Here is a 12,292-nt window from a genome sequence, read left to right on the forward strand (position 1 = left end):
ACACACACACACACACACACACACACACACACACACACAAATTTTTTAAGTTTAAGTGCTTAGGCATCCCAGCATTCCCTGTTCCTCACTGCTCTCCAAGGACCCATGAGAATATACCTCTTGCAGACACAAGGTTTATGATCACCACCCTCAAATTAGTCAATCAAATCAATGTGTAAGTGAAGCCATCTAAGAAACAGCTCTGCCAGCTCCCTATGACTTCACAAGCAAGTACAAAAACAGACAACAGGAAACATGTCCCTGAGATCATATCAAACTGCTGACTAATAGAATTATGACCCCATACATGCTTATTGCACTAAGTAACTAAATGTTATGCAGAAAAAAAAACTGACCATTTCAACACTGCACAAGTCAGTGAGTAGCAGAATGGATGCTCAGCTTCTCCCCAAGTTCTGTCACAGGTATCTCCCTTGCCCACCTTCCCCAGGACCTCTCACCTTTCTCATCACTGTCACAGCTGGAGGCCCCAACCTCCACAGCCTCCCAGTCCTTGGGGAAGGTGGGGTGGCAGGGCTTCTCCCAGGCTCTGCTGTCCCGAGGAAGTAGTCCCTGTGTCTGCTCGGTCCTGAGGCTCTGCATCTTGTCAGTAGGGGTCGGGGCTTCCAAGGCAGACTTTTACTTCTAGCCTGGGAACCTGGGGTTCCCAGGTGCAGGATTCAAAACCTAAGGACTGAAGGATGAAACATTGTCATTCAATGAATGGTGCTAGGAATAGTGCTGAATGCTAGAAAGACAGAGAGGTGCTGGAAAGATGGTTCAGCCGTCAAAAATGAAGGGTTTATTTCGACTCACAGTTTGAGGATATGACCTGTACAGGGCGCGACCTCAGGAGCACAAAGCTGCTGATTGCATCGCATGCTGTCAGGGAGCAGCGTGCTCAGCTCACTTCCTCTTTATTCCGTCCAGCACCCAACTCTGTGGATTGCAGGTGTCATTCAGGGTGGGGTTTTGTAATCAGTTAAACCTGTCTGGAAACAGACTCATAGATGTGCCCAGGTTTCCATGATCATTCTAAATTGTCATTGAAGATGGTAATTTAGGTGAAAAGATTAATCATCAGAGATGCAGATTCTGAGCAGCATGCTTTGAAACAAAAATATTTATTGAAGAAAAGTCTAGAAAATGTATGTGGGGTAGGGATTTAGTGAAACCAAATGTTTGATACTGACTTATGGAGATGTAAAAGGCTGCCTGCCTGCCTGCCTATCGGTCTTTGTATATAGCTTGTTACATAGTTCAGGCTAGTCTCGACTTACTGTGTTGCCCAGTCTTGACTCCAACTCACAATACTCCCATCTCAGCCCACAAAGTGCTATGATTACAAGCGTGTGCCGCTGCATCACGCACACCCATCTTTGTTTTAGAGGTGTTCTTGAAATAGCTAGAAGAAAATTGAGGCAACAGCTAAGATGTGCTTTAAAATATTTTTGTGGAGGTGGACAACACATGATATCACCTACATGTTGATTAGTCTACTTTATCAGCTTGACACAACATAGAACCACCCAAGAATAGAGTCCTAATGCGGAATGGTCTACATTGGGATGGCCTGTGTGCATGTCTGTGGGAGATCATTTTAGATAAGTTAATCAAATGGGAAGACCTCGCCCACTGTAGGTGACATCATTCCCTAGGCAAGGGTGTGGAACTGTGTGAAAGTAGATAAACTGAGCTAGGCATAAGCAAGAACTGAGCATGCAATGCATTCATTGCATCTGCTCATCTCTACAGATGTGACATGACCAACTGTCTTACGCCTCTGTCACTGTGACTTCTCTATAACATGGAATATGATCTACAGTAAACTCTTCTGTAACTACAACAGATGTGTAAGCTAAAAATGCTGACCTCATGGGAAGGTATTAGTATATTAGTATTAGGTACCTGGAGTATGAGGAGAGCAGTGGGGAAGAAAGACTAACAGAATAGAAAAGAGGCTTAAGAGTTCAGTTTTTCATTAAGAGGAATAACTGTGGGGTGACTGTGGTCGACAACAATTAATTCAATATTTCAGAACTATAGATTTTGAACATTCTTGTATAAAGAAATAAGGCGGGTGGATCCCTGTGAGTTCAAGGCCAACCTGGTCTACAAGGCAAGTCCAGGACAGCCAAGGCGTCACTGAGAAACCCACGAAAGGAAGAAAGGAAGAAAGGAAGAAAGGAAGAAAGGAAGAAAGGAAGAAAGAAAGAAAGAAAGAAAGAAAGAAAGAAAGAAAGAAAGAAAGAAAGAAAGAAAGAAAGAAAGAAAGAAACCAGTATCTGAGATGATGGATAGCCAATGAACCTGATCTGGTTATGATATGAATATTGTGTTGTATCATTTAACCCCTTAAATGTGTTCAACGGTCATGTGTATATTGAAGGAATACTTCTGACACAAAGACAAGAGAAAGGGCCACTGAGATGGCTCAGTGAGTAGAGATGACTGCCATACAAGCCTGATAGCCTTCCTTTGATTCCTAGAATTATATCATAGGAAAGAACTTACTCTTGCAAGCTCTCTTCTAGCCTCCACCTGTGCTCCCTGGCACACTTCGCATGATACATACACACAAGTAAATAAAATATAATGCAACAAAATAAATAAAATGTAATGTAATTTTTAAAATTTGCACTTAAGAAAAAAGTAAATAAAAAGGCACAAACAGGAAAATAAAGTCTAATGACTCTGGGCATAATATTTGAAAATTTTTCATAAGTGAGATACATGGATTGAGAAGATGGCTCAGCCAGGAAAGTATAAGTTGTATAAGGACAGAGAGCTCACACCTGGCAAGGAGGCTCTCTATAACTCACTGGCTAGACAGCTACCCTAACCAACAAGGTCCAGGCTACTGAGACCCACGCTGCAAAGCCAACATGGATGGCGCCTGAGGAATTACACCCTAATTTATCTTTTGACCTTCATACACAACACACAGACAAACATGCACACACACACACACACACACACACAAATGTGGCATACAATTTATACTAAATAATATTCACTTGTATTGAATAAGTGATATAACACATATTAATGTTGAATTGTGTATAGTGGCTATGTAAACCATATCGTTTCCATCTATATGACTAGTCATCACTGTGGTGGTTTGAATAGGAATGGCCCCAATAGACTCATATATTTGACTGCTTGGCCCACAGAGAGTGGTACTATTAGGAGTAGGTGTGGCCTTGTTGGGGGAAGTGTGCTACTATTGGGTGGGCTTTGAGGTCTAATATGCTCAGTGTGGTGTACAGTGTCTCCTTGTTGCTTGTGGATCAAGATGTAAACCTCTCAGCTCCTTTTCCAGCACCACGTCTGTCTGCATAATGTCATGTTTCTTGTCATGACAATAATGGACTAAACCTCTGAAACCATCAAGCCAGCCTCAAGTAAATATTTTCTTTTATAAGATTGCCTAGGAGTGGTATAGCTTGATCTTGAGGTAGCACTATTCCTAATTGTCTGAGAAAGTGCCAGATTGATTTCCAAAGTGGTTGTACAAGTTTACATTCCCATCAGCAATGGAGGAAGGTTCCTCTTTCTCCACAACCTCTCCAGCATGTGTTGCCACTTGAGTTTTGATCTTAGACATTCTGATGGGTGTAAGGTGAAATCTCAGGGTCAGTTTGATTTGCATCTCCCTGATTGGCTAAGGACATTGAGCATTTCTTTAAGTGTTTCTCTGCCGTTCTATATTCCTCTACAGAGAATTCTCTGTTTAGCTCCGTACACCGTTTTTTAATTGGATTACTTGATTTGTTGCTGTTTAACTTCTCTAGTTCTTTATATATTCTGGATATTATCCCTCTGTCAGATATAGGGTTGGTGAAGATCCTTTCCCAGTCTGTAGGCTGTCGTTTTGTTTTGATGAGTATGTTCTTTGCTTTACAGAAGCTTTTCAGTTTCATGAGGTCCCATTTATTATTGTTGCTCTTAGAGCCTAAGCTGTTGGTGTTCTGTTCAGGAAGTTGTCTCCTATGCCAATGAGTTCTAGGCTTTTCCCCATTCTTTCTTCTAACCAATTTAGTGGGTCTGGTTTTATGTTGAGGTCTTTGATCCACTTGGACTTTAGTTTTGTGCAGGGTGATAAATATAGATCCATTTTCATTTTTCTGCATGTAGACATCCAATTGAACCAGCACCATTTGTTGAAGGTACTGTCTTTTTTTCCATTGAATGGTTTTGGCTTCTTTGTCAAAAATCAAGTGTCCATAGGTGTGTGGGTTTATTTCTGGGTCTTCTATTCTTTGATCTTCCTTCATTGATCTACCATTCTGTTTCTATGCCAATACTATGCAGTTTTTATTACTATTGCTCTGTAGAACAGCTTGAGATCAGAGATGGAGATACCTCCCGACTATCTGTTGCTGTACAGGATCATTTTGGAAATTCTGGGTGTTTTTTTTTAATCGATCTGACACTTTCTCAGACAATTAGGAATAGTGCTTCCTCAAGATCCAGCTATACCACTCCTAGGCATATATCCAAAAGATGCTCAAGTACACAACAAGGACATTTGTTCAACCATGTTTGTAGCAGCTTTATTCGTAATAGCCAGAACCTGGAAACAACCCAAATGTCCCTCAACAGAGGAATGGGTTGAGAAATTGTGGTACATTTACACAATGGAATATTACTCAGCAATTAAAAACAAGGAAAGCATGAAATTTGCAGGCAAATTGTGAGACTTAGAAAAGATCATCCTGAGTGAGGTATCCCAGAAGCAGAAAGATATACACAGTATATACTCATTTATAAGTGGATACTAGACTTATAAGATAGGATAAACATACTAAAATCTGTACGCCTAAAGAAGCTAAACAAGGAGGACCCAGGGTAAGATGATCAATCCTCATTTAGAAAGACAAATGGGATGGACATTGGAAGTAGGAGAAAACAAGAAACAGGACAGGGGCCTATTATAGAGGGCCTCTGAAAGACTCTACCTAGCAGTGTATCAAAGCAGATGTTGAGATTCATAACCAAACTTTGGGCAGAGTGCAGGGAATCATAAGAAAGAAGGGGAGTTAGTAAGACCTGGAGAGGACAGGAGCTCCACAAGGACCAAATATATCTGGACACAGGGGTCTTGTCTGAGACTGATTCTCCAACCAAGGACCATGCATGCATATAACCTAGAACCCCTGATCAGAAGTAGCCCATGGCAGCTCAGTATCCAAGTGGGTTTCCCTAGTAAGGGGAACAGGGACTGTCTCTGACATGAACTCAGTGGCTAGGTCTTTGACCTCCCCACCCGTGGGACAAACAACCTAGCTTGGCCACAGAGGAGGACATTGCAGCCTGGTGAGACCTAATAAGCTAGGGTCAGATGAAAGGGGAGGAGGACATCCTCTATCAGTGGACTTAAAGAAGAGCAGGGAGGAAATGAGGGAGAGAGGGTGGGATTGGAAGGGAGTGAGAAAGGGGGCTACAGCTGGGATACAAAGTAAATAAACTGTAATTAATATAAAAAATAAAAATGAATAAAGAGTTGCCATGGTTATGGTATCTCTTCACAGCAATAAAACTCAAACTAAGACAATCAGTTAAAGATTTTCATTTAATTTTTAAATTATAGGTATGCTTGAGTGTCTGTGTGTGGGTATGTGTACTTGAGTGCAGTACCCTTGGAGCCCAGAAGATTCTCCTGGAAGTAGAGTTACAAAAGGTTGTGAGGTGTTCAACACGGGTTCTGAAAATCAGACTTAGGACTTAGGTCCCCTAAGAGCAGTGTGCCTTTCCTAACTGCTGAACTACCTCCTCCCTAAGCCTACCAAGTATCATTTGTCTCTCTTGGAGAAGTATGCCCCAAAGGCCTCTGAAACCCACAATTAAATTCATGATTTTCTAAGGCAACTCAGCTCCCTATACCCTCAGCACATTCTCCTCCCAGGCTAGGACCCCTCCATTCTTCCCAGAAGCTCCAACAATGCTGTCTTTACCTTTTCTTTGCCTCACACCACATCCAACCAACTAGCAAACCCATATGCTCTTCTGTGAGAAAGCACTTTGCTTTATGCCTGTTGTCCCAGCATTCACCTTTGTCTGAGATTTTGGTTCCCAAGATCTAGAAGCCATGATCTTCCTATCTTCTGGGATCCACTCATCCCTTGACTCCGATGATGACAATCCCTAAACCTACTCCCCAGTCCATTGACTAGCTTTGCACTGTCAAGATGATTTAGTGAGTAGAGATGCCTGCTGCCAAGCCTGACATTCTGAGTTTGATGCCTGGAACCCACATGGTGTAAGAAGAGAACCAACTCCCATAAGTTATCTTTGACCTCCATATGTGCACCATGCCCCATTCCCCCTCCACACACATAAAAGTAAATAACTAAGTGTAAAACACCCAGTAGCTTTGTCATTCTCTATTCTGGTTGGTTACAATGATCTAGATTTTTAGTCAAGGGCAAAGGGCACCATTTCTTTACCCCTAACATCCAAAGAAGCACAGGCAAAGGTTTTAGACCCATACAAGAATTCCTGGAAGAAAAACACTACACTTTCTCTCAACGTGAACTCAGGAGAGTGTCTCAACTTAGTGCTAGTATATCTGTTGTTTGTTTAGTTGATTGGTTTTAATTTTTTATTTTGTGTGTCTGTCTGTGTATGTGTGTGTAAGAGAGAGAGAGAGAGATGACAGCTTTCAGGAGTCAGCTCCTTCCTTTCTCCAGGAATGACACAGGTCACCAGGCTTCTGTGGCATGCACTTTTACTCCCTAAACCATCTCTCCAGCCCTTGTTTTGTTTTATTTTGTTTTTAGACATGCCTAAGCAGCTCAGAGTACCCTTGAACTCACTATATATCCCAAACTGGCCTCAAATGCCTGATCCTCTTGCCACTTTGAAGTTGCAGACATGAATTGCCACAATCTGCAGCTCTGTCATTAGTCTCTTTCCAATTGGGGTACCCCTCAGTTAGGAAGCAGCGAGAAACTTCAGGTGCCAGTGGGGCATCCCTAGTCAGAATGCTCAGAACACAGTCTGGTATCTGCTTACTTTCACTCTGTTTTCATAGCTACTCTCAATAACTGTAAAAAATCTAAAAATGAAGAAACACTGGCACTCCCGCTGCGATATAAAGCCTCCCTGGGAAATTCTCAGTGGTAGATTTTAAAAGCAAGCTGACTCACAGGGTACTGGTGGGAGTGTCTGTTAGCCCAACAACCACTTAGTAAAACCCCACAGTACCATCTGCTAAAGTTGAACATATGTACACCCGCTGAAATCGATGCTCTCATCCTGGGCATCTATGCAAGACAGAGGAAAATTATCCCGTGTCCACATGTTTGTGGAAGCTACCATGCCTCTATCTGTATTCAAGAAACAAAGCTATTCAGGAGCATGGTGCATAGCTCTGTGGGTAGAGCGTGCTATTCAAGCATCAGACTTGAGTTCAAATCCCAAGCACCCAATTTAAAAAAAATAATCCAAGCAGTACACATCTGTAATCCCATCACTGGAGAGGCAGTAACAAAAGTCCAGGGGCCCGCACAAACAGGGCATAAACTACAGTGATACAGACATCTACTCCCAGCACTCAGGTAGTCAGGGCAGGAAGAAGATTTCAGCTGCATGGTGAGATCAATACATCAGCCTGAGTACATGAGACCAAAAAACAAATGTTAACTTCCCCTGGGTGTGGTCAGGAACATCAGTAATTTCAGCATTCTGAAGACCAAGACAGGATCTATCTCAGATTTGAGGCCAACTTAGACTACGTGGTGTCTCAAAAAAGTCAAATTCTTATAACTTAGAGGTCTATCAACAATATGGGTAAATAAACTGTTCATTTATACAATGGAGACAGGTGCAATTAACTTGAAATATATATATTTACACGCATATAAACTGTGTGTACCTATGCATGCACATGTGTATATATACATACAAATGTATATATATGCATATATATTTGTAATTAAATCTATGTAGACCCAAGTTAGAATCCTTAAGCATCCACATTTTTAAAAACTGCGTGCACAGTGGGGACAGGATGGCTGCAATTTCAGGCTGCTGACCATTACCAGTAGCAGGTAAAGCAAGCATGGAGTTAACTGTGTGCCCTTGAATGTAACCTCCACCATGCACTTGCTGTGTGTCCTGGGACAAAAGACCACTCTAGGCTTCAGCTTGCTCATCCATGACTGATGCTGATGACAACAGGAGCCATCTCACAGAGGCAGATTTCTGCAAGGACAGAGCACCTATGAACAGAACTTTAAGGGGTACGTTCCTTCTCCTGGCATCATTGGTTTGAAACCCTACCCTTCCTTCAAAGCTGTCTTACTTAGGTTTCCATTGCTGTGAACAGACACCATGACCACGGCAACTCTTATAAAGGAAAACATTTAATTGAAGCTGTCTTACATTTCAGAGGTCCAGTCCATTACCATCATGGTGAGAAGCATGGCAGTGTGCAGGCAGACATGGTGCTGGAGAAGGAGCTGAGAGTCCCTCAGGCAGCAGAAAGAGACCACGTGCCACACTGGTGTACCTTGAGTACAGGAGACTTCAAAGCCCACCCCCACAGTGACACTCTTCCTCCAACAGGGCCACACCTATTAATAGCCCATCCCCATGGGCCAAGCATTCAAACACAAGAGTCTAAGGGGTCCATTTCTACTCAAACCATCACACTAACCTTAATTTAAACATCACCTCTCCATAAATACTTGCCACCCATGCATATGAAATTTCCCAAAGATTTCTCAACAGAACTTTGGGCCAGACCCCTGCTGAGTCTCAAAAGCCTATGGATCAACTGGATCAATCCCCCTCACTCACCCCACCCCTGCTTTAATAGATTAACATCCTAGTGGTGAACAGGCAGGACCAAAAACGGCATCCCATGTGACTATGCAGCCAACAGAAATGCTGGTACCAAGGATCAGAACACAAACACCTCCAAGACACATCAGAAACAGAGCAAGAATAAAATAAATCAACCAAGAAGCTTCCTGCGGCTCTCACTTCTGCAACTGAAAAACAAAACAGAACTCCAGAGAAATACTTCTGCATCACAGAGAAAATATGAACAAACAGCCACTGTGTGGTATGGGAGGAGCGGTGGGTAGCACTAAGGATTATAGCAGAAGATTGATCAAGTGTCCTTTCAGGAGGAGCTTCCCTGCCTTTTCAGCCTAGCAAGCACATGGGAAGTGTGGCTGTCATCTTCTGATTTCTTAGGAGACTGGAAAATTATTTTCTCAGATGACATCATTCACACTTTATTAAATTTTAAATAAAAGCCATTTGTTCTAATAAAATCCAAAATAAAGGCACCGCATGGCTGTGTTGAGGAAGTCACTCAAACACGTGCTCAGCCCCCAGCTGTATACACCTCAGTAACGTTCTTCCCGTTCTTCCCTACTGTTAAATGGCTGTTCTGAAGCGCCGCATGTCACTTACGGCTTTGCACTCACTACTAACATTAGTTAGTTGGTTGGTTTAGTTACTTATGTTATACTTCTTATGGCTTCAATACCCAGAAAATGGAATTCACTTATCCAACATGGGGGGGGGGGGACTACGAAAAAAGAAAAACCCAAAACTAGGGGGGAAATTAACTTTGTAACATCTTTCTGACTCATGTCCTTTGCCTAAATTCCACCCTTCCTCTTCACCTAGTATCGCCCTCTCTTGGTCTCCTTTCTTCTGGTTTTTATTTATTTATTTTTGAGACAGGGTCTGCAATTTATAATACCCATTGCTTCAAACGTTTAAAAAGGAAACACCCCATGAGCCACAGAGCAATGTCAGCCCTAGGGTAGACCCGAGGGCTAACAATTTGTAACCTCAGTGAGGGTTGGGGTGTATGTTGGGGTGGTGTGTGAAAAGGCAAGACTGCCAATGTTGGACAAATAACAGGGCTCGGGTACATCTGGGATGCAGAAGGCTTATCTCCAACACTTCACAAACCAGCCACCAGGATGCTCCCTCACAACACCAGCACTTCAGCGGAAGCAGGGGCATCAGGTCAAGATTATCCTCACCTACATTATGAATTTTGAGATCAACTTGAGATACAAACTGTGCTTCATGGTGTGTGTGTGAGCACACATACACAGAGACGTTGATGGGAAAGTGTGTTAAAAAATCCTAAGAATCAAGTTCTGTTTATTGTTTTACTTTCAATATGAAGCATGAGTAATCACGGGGTTGGGCTAAGAAGCGGGATTGAGAGAAGAAAACTACAGGTGTGGAGTGGGGAGGAAGGCAATATGGCTCAGTGGGTAAAAGGCAGTTGCGAAGCCTGACCACGTGAGTTCAGTTCCCAGGAGAACCAGTTTCCACGACTTGTCCTCTGAACTCTGTGTCCCACAAATAAATGTTATTTAAAAAAAAAAAAAACAAAGGAGGGATGGAGGCAGGTAGAAGCCCGTGGCACAGGGAGAAGCCTGGGGGGAGGAGCAGGATTAGAATACCATGCAGGTGCAGTGGATGGAAGGCCAGGGAAGAGAGGCAGGATTTAGGGGATTCAAATCTCACAGTCCCTGGGGTTCTTGGTTAAATTAGGAAGGGTATTACCGGCTGAGGCTAAAGGATGAACGGCAGTGAGAGCAAGAAAAATCGTCATAGTAGTGATGATGATGATGGTGATGATGATGATGATGATTAAAGTAACAGAGGCACTGTTTCCTGGGGTGGCCGGTCTGAGTATTTACGGTGATGGCTCCATTGCACAGGTGGGCAAGGGTCTCCATCACAGCCTCAAAGCTCCAGGTTTAAGGGCTGTCCCTTGATACCCCGCACCTGTGGGACTCCACAACCCATGCTCCTGGCCTGTTGCAGGGTACCACACACTGAGCCCACCACAGACATAATGCACACATGCTCAGGTGCACACACGGCCGGATTCACAGGTGCAGCAAGCCCAACAGAGTCTGGGGACCCCTCTCAGAGGAGGAGACAGTGTGCACATGCACAGTCCCATGAAGGAAAACGGACTCCTGAGTGCAAGCTCCTTGCAGAGTCCCTTCTCCTTGGTTGCTGAAATTCGTGTGTGATGGACAGGCGCCGGGAAAACAGATCAGGTTTAGCAGAAAAAACAAACAAACCGACTCAACCTGATTATAGCCCCCTCCTCACCAGCCCACATGGCTTTGGAGACCCTCCCTTCCCAGACCCCAGACCTAGAGCAGCTGTGCTGCGAACCCGCCCACCCCAGGCACACGCATGCATACGCGTGCACAGTCACACGTGAATGCATCTCCTCGATTACTGCCCACGCCCCCGGCCCAATCTCCCGCCCCCTTCCCGCCCCCGGGGGTCCCTCTAAGGACTCACCCTCCCCAGTCAGACCCTGTCAGGCACTGCAGAGCTGGAGCTGCAAGGACTGCGGTTGCGCAGACGCTGAGGTTGCGGGTGGGAGGTGGGACCTCGGGGGAGGAGAAGGAGGCGGCCTTCTTTCTTCCTCCTCCTCCCACTAGGAGGCTGCACTTGGACAGAGGTGGAGATAAGAGTGGAGGGCTGACAGAGACCGGTGACCTGTGGTGTGGTTGCAGGAGAACCGAAGTAGTATAGACCCTGAGAGCCCAGCCAAAGTGGGGTACGCCCCCACCCCAATTAAGTTATGTCACAGTCCAGCGTGCAGATACCTGCAACGGACATTTTCTTGCAAATGCCTCTCCCAGGTTCTCTACTCTAAAAACCCGGGTCTAGGGTAAGTGGAGGCCGGAAGGAGCATGGCAGCCTGGAGATTCCTAGGTCCCATAGCTAGAATTAGGGACTGACTGTGCCATCTAGGGGTATTATTTACTATTTCTGTTCCTCGGTTTCCCATTCTGCTAAGTGGGAATAATAACAACAATGACCACCCTCCGGATGGTGAAAGTAAAACTAATAAAAATAAGTGATACATGCATAGATGTTTATTGTTGTTTTGTTTTTCCTGAGTTGAGGACTATAGCCCAGACTGACTCTGAACTCACTAAGTGGCCAAGATTGACCTTGGACTTCTGATCCTCCAACCACTACTCCCCTAGTGCTGGGGTTATAGGCATGCACCGTGTACCACCATGCCCCATTTAACAGGCACAGTTCTTAGAAAGTGTCCAGTAACTGTTAGTGGTATCTTGATCACCATCATTCAAATTTTACAGCAGAGACCGTTGCCAAGTTACTTTCAGAACGGCATATCAATTTTCCTTTTAATTTAGGTGGATGGAGAAATGGCTCCCCAATTATGGGCACCCACACACAACCACCTGTAACTCCAGCTCCAGAGGATTTGACCTTTTCTGGCCTCCATGAGCCACCGCACTCAGTGCAC

At 44.1% G+C, this 12,292-nt stretch overlaps 1 protein-coding gene across 1 annotated transcript in view; it reads right to left on the reverse strand.

Annotated features, from left to right (window-relative positions):
* Positions 1 to 11,360, reverse strand: part of Smim17 (small integral membrane protein 17) — a 15,156-nt gene extending 3,796 nt beyond the window's left edge. The window contains exons 1-2 of the mRNA XM_055621711.1: positions 11,308 to 11,360; positions 462 to 694 (exon numbers count right to left, since the gene is read on the reverse strand). Of these exons, the coding sequence (XP_055477686.1) occupies positions 462 to 603 (142 nt within the window). The 5' untranslated portion in view covers positions 604 to 694; positions 11,308 to 11,360. The remainder of the gene's footprint in view (positions 1 to 461; positions 695 to 11,307) is intronic.
* Positions 11,361 to 12,292: the final 932 nt, after the last annotated feature.

The sequence above is a fragment of the Psammomys obesus genome, unplaced genomic scaffold, assembly GCF_907164565.1.
Source record: "Psammomys obesus unplaced genomic scaffold, mPsaObe1.curated_primary_1811, whole genome shotgun sequence".
NCBI lineage: Eukaryota > Metazoa > Chordata > Mammalia > Rodentia > Muridae > Psammomys > Psammomys obesus.